General features: G+C 35.8%; 1 protein-coding gene across 2 annotated transcripts; it reads right to left on the bottom strand.

The window, feature by feature from the left end:
- Positions 1-3,324: 3,324 nt before the first annotated feature.
- On the bottom strand, positions 3,325-15,207 carry prkacbb (protein kinase, cAMP-dependent, catalytic, beta b). 2 transcript variants are annotated; one of them, XM_026207032.1, is made up of 11 exons: positions 14,987-15,207; positions 10,993-11,001; positions 10,535-10,596; positions 9,380-9,508; positions 7,866-7,964; positions 7,211-7,293; positions 6,538-6,664; positions 5,615-5,710; positions 5,424-5,546; positions 5,176-5,340; positions 3,325-4,857 (listed from the first exon to the last, which is right to left on the bottom strand). In XM_026207032.1, the coding sequence occupies exons 1-11, from the start codon at positions 15,030-15,032 to the stop codon at positions 4,732-4,734; spliced, it is 1,065 nt and encodes a 354-aa protein (XP_026062817.1). In that variant the 5' UTR covers positions 15,033-15,207; the 3' UTR covers positions 3,325-4,731. The 2 variants fall into 2 exon arrangements, with proteins under 2 accessions (XP_026062817.1, XP_026062818.1); XM_026207033.1 differs by lacking the exon at positions 10,993-11,001 and having other exon boundaries at positions 14,987-15,206.
- Between the last annotated feature and the right edge of the window lie 1,437 nt (positions 15,208-16,644).

The raw sequence follows: 16,644 nt of genomic DNA, 5'->3' as shown, positions 1-16,644 counted from the left end.
AAAAACAGAGGAACCGTGACTATAAACATTAAAAAAATTTGTTCTTCTGCTTAAATATGACTCTATCCATTGGCTGAAAAATTAAAGTATCATTTTTTAGTATCAGTATCAGTCCTGAATGGTTTATTTGATGCTGTTGTGAAACATTAGAGCAGTAAGAGCAAGAGGTACCTTTTTCCCCGTTTCTTATAATCCTAGACTGAAAATGACAAAAGTAAAGAGAACACACACAGAATGCTCTTCTCATTATACAGCTTAATTTTTTTCTAAGCAATCCAGTATGCAAATATTTTCTTAATGACATGATTGCCTAATGAAGAAAGAGATCAACATGATTCATATTCAAAACGGCAAGCAAGTTCTGCTGCTTTGTTTACACAATGTATAACCACAGTTCTAGTTTCCCTTTCTGAATGACAAATTCAGACTACTGCAGCCTGCGGGTATGGAAAGTGATTTCCTCTCATGCAGGTACAAATTGTATGTGCTAGTTGGCCGTTGGCTGTAGTCTTTGCAGTGTGTTCAAGTGCAATTTTTTGACCCAGACACAGGCGACATCAGGCAGCAATGCAGTCAGCTTTAGTCACTGCGAATTCTTTGATGTTGGCTTGGTGTGTCCCAGCCTTTATAGTTCAGTCAGTGTATCATTCTACCTCTTTCCTGCCAGTTTTGGTACCAGTTAATGCTGAAATGTCATAGTGAAAGGCAAGGGCACAATTTACATTTTATGAGTGACATAATGTGCAAGTATAGAAAATGATATTGCTAGAAAATAACATGTGCATGGACTAATAGAACTCGACTCTATACAGTTTATCTAGGCAATATATTCATGCATATATTTAAGCTATGTTTGTATCAAAAGGAACTAAATTTCAACCAATGTTCACAACTCACTACTTTCAAAACTGTTTTATGGAGTTTTTGTCTTCTTGAAAGTTTTAGTTCTTTTTTGTTTGTTTGTTTTGTCATCAGAACGGTCACATGTTGTTAAACAACAGTGCCATCCATTGAACATACCGTACTTCAGTCCCTCACAGCCTCGTTTTCATTCCTGGCAGAAATGAATCGTGGCACTAGCTTGATTATTAAGTTATGATTCTGTTCCTTAGTAATGAAGTGCACAATTAGAATTTCACTGTTCATTTAGCTGTGACTAAAATCTTTTGTCTGCATGTTATGCTGAATATAGCAATTTGGGAAGAACAGAGACACTGTTTATGAGTGTTTTGAGTGCTGTATGAGCTGGACAGCAAGTCTTCACATAATGAAGGTTTGTGTAAACATTTTTTTTTTTTTTTGTAATCATGTACATGTAATGTATTTTGAATTTTGTATTATGTATTTTTATTAGCTTATATATACACACACACACATATATATATATATATATATATATATATATATATATATAGAGAGAGAGAGAGAGAGAGAGAGAGAGAGAGAGAGAGAGATTTTATAGTTCTATAGTTGGGAGATGAAAGACATGTTCTTAAAAGCAACCCCTCCACGTGCAAATGAAGCAAACTTAAAGTAAAATGCATGCATTTTCAAAAACATTATCATAGGCATATTGCAACCAGCAGGGTAACATTATGTCTTAATGTTAAGTTATAAATCATTAAAAGCATTTTGAAAATAATGAAAGTTGGGTTCACACTATTTACAACAAAATTTGCTGCGTACTAATAGTTTAAGTAGTTGGTATGTTTAGGTATTGAGTGGTTTAAGGGATCTAAAATATGTTCAAGCAGAATTAGGCATTGATATGTGCGTCAATAAACAGCCAATATGATAGTAATATGCATGCTAATATGCAACTAGTGAAAATTAGTCCCTAAATTAAAGTGTTACCAAAAATTGTAAGCAATGCATTATGAAGTATTGATCATGTTGCACGAATCATATGAGTCTGTAGCCTTCAGTAATTTAACCTCAAAGGAATAAATCAGATATGAACGATGTGGGGTAAAACAACAGAGCAACATGATGCTTTGGAGCAGTGATTCATCAGCACAAACACATCTGATCCAGGTCATCTTGTTTCAGCACTGCTAGGAAACACAAACATACAAGTGTCATGTTATATGCCTGACTGACTCTCGATGAAGAAGAATCACAATCATGCTCTATTTATTTTCAAGTAATTGGTTTAATGTTCATCCTCCTGAACTAGTCGTTCTTAACAGAGACAGATGTGCAGACATGTGTGCTGCTGCAGGAAGAGGGAATTCCTCTCTGGAAACTGGAGCATGCAGAAAAGAGGGATCTGAGAGAGAGAGAGAGAGAGAGAGAGCAAGAGAGAGAGAGAGAGAGAGAGAGCAAACGCGTTGATCTGCTGTAGCTGCTAGCTGAATAACAGAGGGTTAAAATAGCTCAGACAGCTGCGTTTTTTTCTCTTTCTATTATCCATTCTTTTTGGGAATGCTCATTAGCATTGCAAATCGTGCAAGACCAGAATTCTTTTTTTTCCCCTCAGTTCACCCCCCTTTACTCTAACTCGAAAGAAAGAAAGTGTTTAAAAATAAGATTTAGCAAGCAAATACTGTGTGCACTTATTTGACATTTTATACATAAAATTGTATGTTAATCTATTGACTATGACAAAAACTAGCTTCTATTTATTTTTATTTGTATACATCATTCCACTTTTGATCCATGCCGTTTTCTGGAGCCCCCTGCTGCACACAATGGTCAGTACAGTCCAGTTGTGCAGAAAATCTGACACGTGTCCAAAGAGTGTCCTGATGTCAGAAATGCGTCTGAAGAAGAGAAACTGCGAAGTCACGAGAGATGTCAGATTTACCCTCGCGCAGTCTTAGTGTTTTTAAACGTGTTATAAATGCACAATAATTATTTTAAAAGATTCTTAAAATTAAAATAATCCTTCTGTAAATACTTTCCGGATGCAGCTAAGTCCAGCTAAGCATCAAGCATGTTTTTGGTCCATGCATTGAACTAAACAGCTTGATTGAAGAGGATTACACTGTCATTATGAACTTTTTAAAGCATCGAAGCTTTGGGGAAATTATCTTTTTTTTTTTTTTAAAGCAATCAAATTTGCAATTGTGATTAATTTTTGTAAAAGCTGTACTCTGCTCTTGCTTCTTTGATTTTTCTTTAATGCATCAACACTAGTAGGTAATGTCGTTCCTTTCTCAATTATATCCCAAAAAATACTAGTTTAGCCTGAAATGACAACACCGTTTGCTAACAATAACCTGCCAGACAGAAAAGGTGGTTTCTCGCTATAATTAAAACCAGAAGACTAAGTAAAGGGTTCTTCAGAGTATAAAGACCAGTAAATACATTCAAACGAACAACCAGTCTTAAAAATAAAATTTATTAGCATCTCTCTAATGTGTGTATAAATAAAAACATTTATAAGAAATAATGCATATACGCATTATGAGCTGAACAATAACTGGGTTATAGGTGATACAAAGGAGAAGAGGCTTACCAACCTCGGTTTTTTTCTCTCTTTCTTTGTAACAGAGTCAGTTTCTTAGTATATGACTGTGAGAATGTACCTCAGAACTCAAACAATATGCATATCTAGAAGTTTCAACTCTACATTCGGTCATACGAATAAAAAGGAGGACAAAAGTTCAACAGCAACAATGAAGGAGACAACATGGCGTTTTGGCAGTTTTACAATTTTCAGTTAAGAGAGAACTTTGCAAAACAGCTTCAACATTGACTAATTAAAAAACGGTGACAAACTGATATGTAACTGATGAGTGCCTCTCTGTGATAATTAACTCATCCTACAGCAGCTGCACCAATGCATTTGCCGTTTTTCTTAAAATATCAAATTATAAACAGCACTCGTTTAAAAGGTTTTATCTCCTACTTCAGAATAAAACCTCGTTATAATGAATAAAAATGCACAAAAGTGGTAAAATAAGATATGTTTTATATTGCTAACAACATCTGTCAGTATATGCATGAGACTGGACCTTCAACTGTAACATGGTGATATAAAGATCACTGTAACATCTGTAATGCAATCAATCTGTGGGCTCTGTAATGAAGAAGAGTTAAGAGCTCTTCCTCTGCCGTTCACAACACGATGGGTTTGGTCATGCTTTCAACACACAACGTGATTAAAAAAAAAATTAAATGCTCTAATTCGACAGATTTGCACATGTAACAACGACAAAAAAAAAAAAAGACCTGAAAAAGTTGTCAGTTGTTTTGGTCTAAATGTGAAGATAAAAAGGACACGGACGTGTAACACCAAAAAAAATGCCAATAGGTGCAGGCAATGTCAAATTATTCAAATAACAACACTGTATGACGCCGCCATGAACAACAACAACAAAAAACTAATTAATTGGTGTAACAATGCTGAATTGGCCTTTGTGTCTGTGCCCCCCCCCCCCACCCACATATCTGTAATGCCTTACTTAAACATCAGTCAAAAAAATAAGCTTTTAAACGGGGAACACAATGTCAAACAGGTTGTCTGAAAGTGAAAGTGGAGCAGGAAGAGAGTGAACCGATGTGCCAGTGCATGATGGGTAAGAACCCGGTGACCTCTAAAGCCCGAAGGAATGAAGGAAGTACACAAGAACTCTGAAGGTGATGTGCTCTCTGCTCATCCCAGGTCTTTAGAGTGCAAAGATACCCTTATTTGAGGTGTGTGATGCACACACACACATATACATATATAGATAATAGTAAATATATGTATATATGCATATATGTCTAGCTTTGATGTGTCCGTAACTAAAACTCGGAGAACTCCTTTGCGCACTTTTCTGTAACAGATACACGAATGTCTTCCTCTTCATAGTCGTCAAAGTTGCTGGTGTCTCCAGGACCTCGGCACTTTGGGATGAAGGGCGCCTCCACCTGACAGGAGACATGTGATGTCATCAAAACAACCACAAACTTAACACCTCTCTTCATGCAACGATAGTGGTGCGGTTTCATTTAATAACTGGAATGTAATCTATAGCCACGTGTTTTGTTTTTGAATTAAGGAATCATGATCTTGAGTAATAGCAAACATACAGTAGTTTACAGAAAATATTCATTTGTTGTTTGATTGACATTAACGACAAAACGGCCGCAGGTATATTAGGCTGCTGTCACTTTAAGATGTAACACCGACAGATAAATTGGAAGAAAAATGAAAACTAAGGAAATCCTGAAGACTGAGCAGTATACCTTTCTCTCATAGATGGCTATCCAATCCGTTGTGGCAAACCATTTGTGGTTTTTGATATCATTGACACCGTTCCTCAGGTTGCCGAAGCGCTTGGTCAGGTCCACCTGCAGCAGATTCCTCAACAGATCTTTCAGATCAGAACTGAAGTGTGAGGGGAATCGTACCTACCAAACACATTCAACATGCCATTTTGTTTTGCTTATCCAAATAAATCGAATTTCTTGACTGTATACAAACGTGCGAGTACCTTTCCAGACACAATCTTCTCATAGATCTGTATAGGCTGGTCTGCAAAAAACGGGGGATATCCAGCTGCCATTTCATATATGAGAACGCCAAGGGCCCACCAGTCCACAGCCTTGTTGTATCCCTGAATTTGAGAAACAAATGAGTGGTTTGCCCTGCTTGTACATTTGGATCTAAACACCCGAGGCTTACCTTGCTGAGGATGATCTCTGGTGCCAAGTACTCTGGAGTTCCACATAAAGTCCAGGTTCTGCCTTTTACTCTTTTTGCAAAACCAAAGTCTGTTACCTGTGCGGAAAATGACAGTTTAGCACATCCAAGCAGTTTTTATAACATAAAATAACAATAAAACACAGCAAACTCAGAACTGTAAAGTATTCACGATGCTTTAAAGTCATCGCTTCATTAAGTTCAGTTCAAATTACAGTGTAATATACTTGGGAGTCTATGGGACAGGCACAAGCCTCCCGGTTTTCATCCAAAATATCTTAAATTGTGTTAAAACGAAGACGAACAAAGCTTTTACAGGTTTGGAACGATGTGGGGTTAAGTGATTAATGACAATATTCTCATTTTGGGGTGGAGTAACCCTTTAAACATAATTCTATTATACAGAGATTTGTGAAATAGATTTCCATGACATCTCCAAAACTTTCGGGGTCATTCAATTTTCTAAAACACTTCCAGGCCTGGAAATTGTGGTTTTAAAACTCAATGACTTTTGGAAAAAAAACACTGAAAGGAACAATGGATTCAGCGTAATATAAAGGCATTTTAGAGCAGAATGCCAGTACAGCGGTTTATGATTTCATGTTTGAGGACAGGGATGGTCTAAAGCTGGTCAGAAGTCTTATAAGCAGCCCCAGGACATCACTTGAGGAAGTTCTGCTGCTTAAGGAGGATCTAAAAGTTACTATTCACTTCTTTCTCCACCCTGAACTGTGAAAGATTACTCAATGCATTCAATAAAAATGTGAAAAGTGCAAACAAATTATTTATCAATAATTGTAAGTTAAATTAAAAACAGACCACATTTTATGCATAAAGAATGCATGACTTATTCTTGCCATTGCATACTGTATATGTATCTTGGTTCTCATAATTCCTCTAGTTACCTGTATATATCCATGCTGGTCAATGAGTAGGTTTTCAGGCTTCAGGTCTCTGTAGATGAGGTCTAGAGAGTGGAGGTACTCAAAAGTCAGGACAATCTGTGCAGCGTAAAACCGTGCATGAGGTTCACTGTCGATCAAAGAAATCACATCGCAGAGTTAGAGACAAAACCAGAGATTGATGGGAATCACTGAAGCAAGGTTTTCCTCGCTCAGAAACGGTCTTAGCATGTACAGATGACAACAGCTGGATGTTTAACAGTAGTTTTACCTCTAATACCAAAATTGTGTTTAGAATTTCTCTTGTATTCTTATTGACTACTTTTTAATGTATTTATCCAAATATACTAATACTATATCCCATAACAAATCACAATCCCATACAGCTGAATAAAAATCATTTCTTGCATTAAAAAACAAAAAAGTTTGTGCAGTATCACGTATGTGCGGTCATTTTACAGAAAGGATATTTTGTTGTGAATTACTAACATGTACAGAGAAGAATATAACACTGTACACATGCAATCTACAGCTAGAAACTACATGTTTGGAACCAACTGTTCATAAGAAAATAATTGGATCAGATGCAAGCATCCTTTGTGTAAACCAGTGCTGGAGTTAAATGAGAGTTGATCCAGCAGTAAAGTAAGAGTAAGCTCAAACATGTCTTCCTCACCTAAACCTTCCGATCCGTCTGAGATGTGAGAACATCTCTCCTCCTGGTACATACTCCATCACCATATACAGATTAGAGTTGTCCTGTGAGAATAAAGTCAGAATTAATGTTTTTAGATGAATATTACTGAAGTCTAAACTAGTAAACACACTCCTAGCTTCTAGACTATTCAAGAACACTGTTTCGCTTTTAGCTTTTTAAAATGTTTTATTCACACATTTATGTTTTGCTGGATCCATATTTATTATTATTTTTCAAAAGCTGTGCTCACATTACTGCCATGGTATCATGCTTTTTAAAATTACATTATTTTGACGATGCAAAGTGAATGTAAACACAATTAGTCACTTTGATCCTGCAATAAACGTCATATTTTTATACACACGACTGACATTACATCATGCCTTTTATTCTTCCAAAAACAACAATGTTGCTTAACTAAGACATTTTGGCTTAAAAATTTAAGAAAATTAGAAATAAGAGATTAGAAAAATATATAGGTACACAAAAACGAACAAGCAAACACTTATTTTGCACAATATCTTAAAATAAAATAAATAAATTACCAAACATACTTTCTTGTCGTAATATTGTCTGATTATTGTCCCTGGCTGGGTTACTTCTGTTGATCACTATATGAATTATGATACAGTACCTTGAAGGCATATTCCAATCTGACGAGGAACGGGAAGGAGACTGCTTGTAATATTCTCTTCTCATTTAGCGTATGCTCCACTTGTTTCAACTTCACCACCTATGAGAAAACAAACAAAAATGTATTAAGTATTTTTGAGAGGATGTTCAAACATCATACATACTGTATTTATACCATGGTCTGTCTGAAAACTTGATTCTGATTATCTGAATGAGTTCACTAAAACCTTTTAAATGCACGTTTTAATTAAGACTTTAAAAGCACCTTTGATGGTTTTGTCTATAATCATTAATATTTTCATTAGGGATGGGACGATACACTTAAACTCACGATACGATGCACCTCGATATGCCAGGGTCACGATACGATACGTCACGATACGATATCAAAAAAGAAAATATTACTGTATAATAACAACTTATTTTTGTTTCAGCTGCACACAGGGAAACACAAGGCCTAACTGGCCAAACACAAACAAGAACACTCCCTTAGTGCTGCTCTAATCCTAGGTTAAGTTATCTCAGGACTGGTTCTTCTTAAAAAAAAACTAACATATCAACATGTTCTGGTGTAATCAGTGATCTTTGAGAGCGCTGCTCTGCTGCTGCCCCTGATGTTGAAGCACTGGCCCTAGTGGTTCTTTCATCTATGTCACTGGTCTGAAAAAAATAAAATAAAACTAGCTCAAACATTTCTGTCTTTCAATCCTTCACTCCCTCCCGCTCTCACAGACACATGCACACAGAGACTCTCTCTCTCTCTCTCTTTCCAAAAAATAAATAAATAAAAATGAACAGTGGGAGCCAGCAGCCTGTCATGGAGAAAAAAAATCTCTGAATGCTCCACATGAAACTTTGGCGTTTCGCCCTTTTTCTTTCGTGTCTAATGATATTGATTTATATGTACGAGGGAGAGAGAGAGAGAGAAAGACAGCGCTCATGTAGTTTGAAGACTGAGTACGCGAGCGCGCGTGAAACTTTGGTGTTTCTCCCTTTTTCTATCGTGTTTAATGATTTTGATTAATATGCACAAGGGAGAGAGAGAGAGCAAGAAGCGCTCGTGTAGTTTGAAGACTGTTAGTGTGTGCGCGCAGCCGTAGCTCTCTCTCGTACGCGCCTCGTCAGGCACAGCAGTCATCCACTCACCGATCAAAAAAGGCTTTGACAGCCGCCAAAAAAAAAAAAAGATCAATGCAAAAAAAAACCTGGATTGGATATATAACGTTGGACAGAATGTTGATCCGGCCATCGCGTATATTCAGCGCACGTAAGGTAAACGTTTTGCAAACGTTTTTTAGAGAAATAAAAACAGGTCGACGAATCGAATTATTTATATACTACGCAAATCATGCAGCAGTGCCATCTATCTTTATTTCGCGATCCATTTTTTTCGACCTCGATGCGTTTCGTCACGTTTTGTATCGCAATATTTTGTCAAACGATATTTCGTCCCATCCCTAATTTTCATGGGGTGAAATCATGGTAATCTTGGTGTCCTGTATGATCACAACCAACCTTTTGCTTGTCCAGAACCTTCATGGCATAGAACTGATCTGAAGCCTTGTGTTTAACCAGCATGACTCTCCCAAAAGAGCCTGTGCCCAGCGTCTTCAGTCTGTCGAAGTCCTCTAAACCTGTTGTGCTCTACACAATCAAACAAACATTTCAATAAACTGTCCTACATTACCACAACTAACACATTTCTGAGAAATAATACAATATCAAAGAAAATGTGTATACAGTCCTATATGTATTTATATACAGTAGATATACGGCCAAAAACTATTAGAAATTACCAAAATTATTTTAGCATATTTTATTTATTTATTTATATTTATATATATATATATATATATATATATATATATATATATATATATATATATATATATATATATATACACACACACACAAATACATGCACGGAAAGTATTAAAATATTTATATTAATATATTTTTTATATATTAAATATATGTATACATGTAAATGTTTTCAAAATGTATACTGTATGTGTGTGTATTTATGCATAATAAATAAACATTACACCTACATATATTATCTAAAACTTATTTTGGATGCAATTAGTTGTGATAAATTGTTTGACGTGTGTATATATATATATATATATATATATATATATATATATATATACACACACACACAGACGTCAAACAATTTATTTATTATGCATAAATACACACACATACAGTATACATATATATACATATATATATATATATATACACATACACACACACCCCCAAAATCACACCCAAATTGTTTTTTAAAAATGGACGTGTTTTATCACAATTAATCGTTTCACAACACAATAATATACATTAGATGTCCACATTGAATTATTTTTTAGATACAATGGATTAACACTCCATAAAAGCATAAACGTTCAAGTTGTAAATAACACAGTTTGTTATTAAATGACTGAATTCTGTTTCTATTCCAATTTGCTGAATTATATGGCGATATTAAAGATTTGTTGTCTTTCTGTTTGACTTTTGTGATGAAATGGACAGAATTTGAAAGCCGAGACTCAAACAGCATCTGTTAGGAAGTGACCTAGAGGTCAGCAGTTATTGAAAATGAATGCCATCACATTGCTTTAGTTATCACTCATAATGAGGAAGAAATAAAAAATAAAACAAGTAACACACCTGTGGTGGTGATTCCCATTTTCTCAAGAAATCTTCTTTGGCTTTGGCTAGAAACTCTTTCACTACCGGGAAGAAATACAACAATCTGAATTACAAAATTACATCTGAAAAATGACTCAGTCAACTAATCAAAATCAAAAGACACTTCATTTTCAAGTCTACAAGTAAACAAAGGAATATGTTTCTACTTTAGCACTTTCTAGACATCAAAATCAGGCAAGGGTTGCGACGGACATCAGAGGTGATCAAAATAACGTTTCTGTGAAGCATGCATGCATTTTATTTATGAACACAAGAGCATAACATCCAAAGTAGAAATTAACACAATCCCACATCTAACACAGCAGACTTCAGTTGACCGCAGTGACGGGAAAACAAGGGAAGAGAAAAGCCAATGATTAAATACTAGCAGAATGTTTTCTCGCCACTGCGGTGACTTTATGTAATTGTGATCATACCAAAAGTCTCTACAGATCAGCAAGGATTTTCAGGAACATTGACCCACATGGATGGGATGATGAAGAAGCAGAGAGAGAAAGAGAGGGATAAAAGAAAGACTTCCGTCAAACAATCACATCAGTTAGACGGTGCAAGACATGGATAAGATGTGACAAGTACAGCACTAAAAAAAAACTTAAAACTAGACAAAGCAAACGCTGATAGAGACCAAACGTTTATCATTTATACTGAATAAGACCGAGACAATCATAGGATGTTCTTTACAGCTTATAACATTAAAAACTGTGTGGTTTTGGGTCCTGCTGCAGTGTGCTTGATTACTAACAGCCAGTCAGTGTCTCTGGAGCTGGTCTGAAGGATTCTCCAACAGCAGACGTCTGCAGGAGGATTCTCTCACAGCCTTTTAAGGCATGTTCTCGCTTCACAAGTATGAGACGGCCTGGAACCAACCGTGTGTACAGTACAACTGCTCAGACGCATCATGGACATAGACAAAGACTAGATCAGTTACGATTAAGATTTACACAAAGGTTTTTATTTTATGCTGTATTATAGTAAGAAATTGACTTTTTGAGACAAGATTAGGGCTGTTCCAAGATTGTCTTACCAACTATCTGTGTTGTGAAGGATAAAGAGGTAACTGGGAATTTAACAGCAAACTGAACTGCAATGAACAAAGTGCATCATTTATCTATTCATAAGGAGTTCTACAACATACAGATATACAACTTGAAAATGGTCACATTTAACTGAGAATTTCTCTCAAACTTCAATGTGTTTTGTCTTAGTTCACTCTTTCGTGTTTTTCTTGTTTTAACTTAAAACAAATGAGAAATCTAGCAGTTTAGCGAGACCATAAAACATGCATTTGACATACATCCATTCTCTCAAAAAACGTCTTGAAGTGCAAACAAAGACACAAGAGAAACACTGCGTCTCAGAGTAACACACAGGTGGCGTTTCTTTCCCTAAATTAAGAAGTGTGTTTACACAAAATGGTTGAGAAAATGATTCAATGACTCTCTAATAAAAACAGTCCTACTTGAATGATGATTAGTGGTCGACCGATATGATGTTATTAACAGCCGACGCTGATGCCGATATCTTGCAAAACATACATTTAGTTATTAATATTTAAGACATTTGAAATCATTTGACAATCGATAAAAAAATAAAAATAAAAAAGTGTAAAAAACACTTATACTTTAGATGACAAAGTATTTTTCACAAATAAATATAATAAAACTACAATTCAAAAGTAAACACTAATCAACACGGCACTATGAATTCTGGGAATTTTGAGTCCATTGGGAATCATATTTTTCAAATAAAGCCAAGGTTACCCTCATTTTACACACAGCACACAGAGAAAATGACATGAATATGAAAGTGGACAAATACATAAAGCTCAGCATAATTTCAAATCATGAGTTTAAAGTTTATTGAAAGTATTAAATTCACAGAGACCGACCATGACACAGAGAACACGTGATCTTGCTGGATACACACTTCACAAGATCTCACGGCTGGATTCAACTGAGTTTGCAAGGCTTGCGAAATTAAATGTTCATTAGTCATTCAAAGATTTGTTTAAATGCTATAAATGCAGATTTGTTTAATCCTGACGGCAAACGAGAAAGCATTGTTGGCCTTTCCTTTACTAACAATATAAAAGTAATCGTTATAATACTTTCTGTATACATTCATTCCTTTGTTTAACCATTCTGTCTGATTATTAGACAACCTTCAATATTAAAAGTCCCGCCTCAAACAGCAGCCAAGCAGAAAAACATATCGGCCGATATTTGAAAAATGCTAAATATACCGATATATCGGCTGACCACTAGCACCGATATAACCTGCAGAAAGAAAGAGTCAGTGAAAATATCCCTAATATCACTACACAGACTGACAGCAGGTCTGGAAAACAGGAACATGAGCCCTGCTCAACCAATCAGACTCAAAGACCGAGTCGAACCATCGCAAAATAAAACAAGTTTGAACCTGCTCCACCAGTGAACTGACTTTAAAAAGACTTTAACATGACATTAAAATAACCTAAATATTTACAATGCACTGCATTTTTGTCCTTGAGATAAAACATGCTGGTTATTTCAGCACTTCAAATGCATATGGAGGTCCGTCACACTGAGCAGTGCATCCTGGGTAAACTAACAGTGTCGATTGCAGCTGATAGCATCAGGCCTTTCAAATCTACTAATTACTCTTATCCGCTGTACTGTAGATGACAAGCTGATCACAGCAATGACGAAAGCAAAGTGCTAAGAGCTCTTCATAGTTTTAAGCTGAATATAAATAAACAACACTTTTCGCCCTCTCCACTGTTCAGCTTTTTAAAAATCCCATGACCTTTTTATAATCTTCACGTTTCTTGAGGATATCACCCTTATGCTGGTTTGGACAAAGTGAACATAACATATGATTTAAAGAAGGCAATCTTTATGTTTTTGCTCTTTATGTTCACAATCACACATGAAATTAAAAACACACGTCTCAAACCAGACTAAGCTTGTTTCTGGGCTCTTATCAGCAGCTCAGGCTTAGAGATCAGCTGGATAAAGGCCCCAGTATGTGTGCAATATATTGTTCCGGGGCAAAAAGTATACAATGGTATACTGTTAATACAAAATAAATAAAAATATCAGCCTGGTCAAGATGACAGACCATCAGAAACCAGTTAAACAGTTAAACAATTAAGCTTTTTTTCAGCAAAGACAGTGTTTGAATTTAAAGATATATATATATATATATATATATATGTGTGTGTGGTTCTTTTACAGAAAAGCATAAAGGTGAGTGAATAATTACATCACACAATTGTCCTTGTAGCTTTCCTATGAGCATCAACCTGTTTGAAACTATTCAGACTGTGCCTGTTGATTGACAGATGCCTATTAAATGCAATATCACCTTTCTACAGTGTCTTATTGGTTTTAGACAACTAGGCCTATATTACATTATGGATCACTATTCATTATTAACTACTTGCTTATTAGGATGCATACTGTTAATTAATACTTATAAAGCACATATCATTGCCTTATTTTGCATGACCTTATTCTACACCCCACATTTCTAAACTAACAAGAATCAATAAAACTATTAATAACCAGCAAATTAGGAGTTTATTAATGGGAAAACTATTCAGTTAATAGTTTTTGCGATATTTTAAAATAACAGCAAAACATAATTTAGACTAACAAGTTGGCATTTTATTAAAGATTTTATTATCCACTCGTTAAGCGCGGATCCTACAAGAGTTTAATTAACTTAATGACTTTGTGTTGTTTACTAGAGACTGCTGCTAACAGGCCCGACCTGGAAGCCTGTGCTAATCGTATTTATTCAGTCTCCAGCCTTGGTTCTCCAGTTCAACAGAACTAGATCAACTGCTCAGGTTTATGTGCATTATCTAAAGGCAGCTGGAGATGTAGAAACGTATGTGAACGATAAGAAACAGCGTTTGTGTGAGTGTTTCTCCTGATACAGGCTAGCAGCATCCAGGGCCTCTAGCCTAGCAAACAGATTATCATTAGCCGCTCGGCTCGAGCACATACTCGAAGCAGAAGTCAAGAAAACAGAGACTTTCCTGTGTTTCTAAGTTTCAGCTTATATTAGCGTTTTAACGTTACATAATGAAGGCTAGTAACGTAAAACCGTTAGCCTTTGACCAAGCTAGTTTGAGTCATTTTATGGCGCCTAGATGAAAAACAAACAACGTTAACTTAAAACACGAGAAAGAAATAAAAAATAAAAAAGCATTTTTGTTGGCTGTGGAGAATGCAGAATAAACACGGTGTGATATATGATCATATAAACACGCGATTCTTTAACATTTGTACTCAGTGACCAGCTAACTAGCATTAGCCCCTGCTACAAAGTTTTTAAAAAAACAACGCTACCGACATTATAAGAAGACAAGGACTTTATAAAGTAATGCATCTTGTGATATCAGGCGGATGAAGCTCTTACCGCTCTCCAGTTCATTGCCTTTCTTGGCGGTAGCTGCGTTCCCCATGATGCGCTGATCTCCGCGCCGCGGCCCTGTGGTACGGATCGACACGACGGTCTACGGACCGGGAATCGGTGGCGGGACAGATCCCTCGGCAGCGGATGATGAGCGCGGAGTCTCTTGACTTTCTCGCAGCGCTCTTCTCTTCTCTTCCTTTGCTGCGGAAGAGAGCAGCGCGAGGCTCCACACTGCCATCTGCTGGAGGTGAAGGAGCGCCACATCTAGTGAAATGGCAGATGCAAGCTAAAATAACACATTTATTCCAAAAAGGCGAAAAACTGAATTTAACATAATAAAACATTGCGATATGAATAATGTAGTATAATATAATGACTGCAAGTGAATGTGACAACAAAAATAGCCATCTGGTGCATTTTTTATTTTTTTATTTTTATTGCAAAAGCCACTGGTTTCACATCTGATCTAAATGAACAATTTGTTTAAATGAGTAGGTAAATAAATACATGAAAAGTAGATGTTGACAGAAATCACGTGACCAATGACAAACGAAGCTTCACTTCCTGTCCATTCTCGTGCGTGATTCACTTCGTGTCGGAATGTTCGATCCCGAGTAACTTTTCATTCGGACTTATTCAGTTACATATTAGAAACACAGTCGTGCAAGTAATATGAAGAATACAAATTATTTCAGGAAAATCAAGTATTGGTCAAATGCAATTCATATGTACATTATTCTTCTATTGCATCATATTAATTTTCGTACTGGTATTAAATTGCACAATTTAATAGGTATTTAATCTATCTATCTATTTTAGATGAAGGATCATAATGTACATATAGTCAAGAGTACAAGTACAGAGCTAATGAAATGCAGTTAACCCTACTTTGCATTCCCATTTATATTCTGTACACTGCTTAATACTATAGCAGTACACTGTACATTCTGTAAATCATAGCTTCACTTACTCTGCACGTATATGTATATAATCTATATTCTTGCATTTCTGGTTAGATGCCAACTGCATTTCATTAGCTCTGTACTTGCACTCTTCAAAGTGACAATAAAGTTGACTATCTATGTGTGTGTGTGTGTGTGTGTGTGTGTGTGTGTATAGTATCAATTTATTTCTTTTCATATTATATTATATTAATTGTATTGTATTATCACATTTTTATTTTATTTTAGCACCAGTGCAATATATTAATTAATTAATTAATTCATCCCTTTATTCATTCATTCATACTGTTCATTAAGACCAGATGTGAGACCAATGGCTGCTGTAAAGAAAAAGACATTGCTAGTGTTTGGTTTTATATTATCTATTTATTTATTTACTTGTTCTCCTTACATCCTCTTGTTCTAGATTGACTGTTCAGTGTAATGATAGTATATTTCTAGTCCAAACACTAGATGTCATTAGCTGCACACTCATCTGTAAACTGAAGCTACTTCATTCAAGATGATGTGTACATGCAGACCTGTGAAATATCTTTACTCAGTTCAACAGTTTGTTCATCTGTAGCTGAAACACCCCAACAAACGTCTATATTGCGTCAGTCGGTCGGTTTTCTTGCAGAACAGGTTCAAGAAATCAACATACCATATTTTATACAAATAAACATGGCACAACTTTGCTACCTCAATATGCTTCCTCAG

This window comes from Carassius auratus, chromosome 27 (assembly GCF_003368295.1).
Source record: "Carassius auratus strain Wakin chromosome 27, ASM336829v1, whole genome shotgun sequence".
NCBI lineage: Eukaryota > Metazoa > Chordata > Actinopteri > Cypriniformes > Cyprinidae > Carassius > Carassius auratus.
This window is presented reverse-complemented; position numbering and strand designations above follow the sequence as displayed.

Excerpts from the sequence above, each read along its gene's own strand:
- prkacbb (XM_026207032.1), bottom strand. The coding sequence starts at position 15,032 with ATGGGGAACGCAGCTACCGCCAAGAAAGGCAATGAACTGGAGAGCG. Across the intron at positions 7,294-7,865 it reads GATTGGAATATGCCTTCAAG|GACAACTCTAATCTGTATAT; the intron begins GTACTGTATCAT and ends TTATTCTCACAG. Across the intron at positions 6,665-7,210 it reads AGACGGATCGGAAGGTTTAG|TGAACCTCATGCACGGTTTT; the intron begins GTGAGGAAGACA and ends TTTGATCGACAG.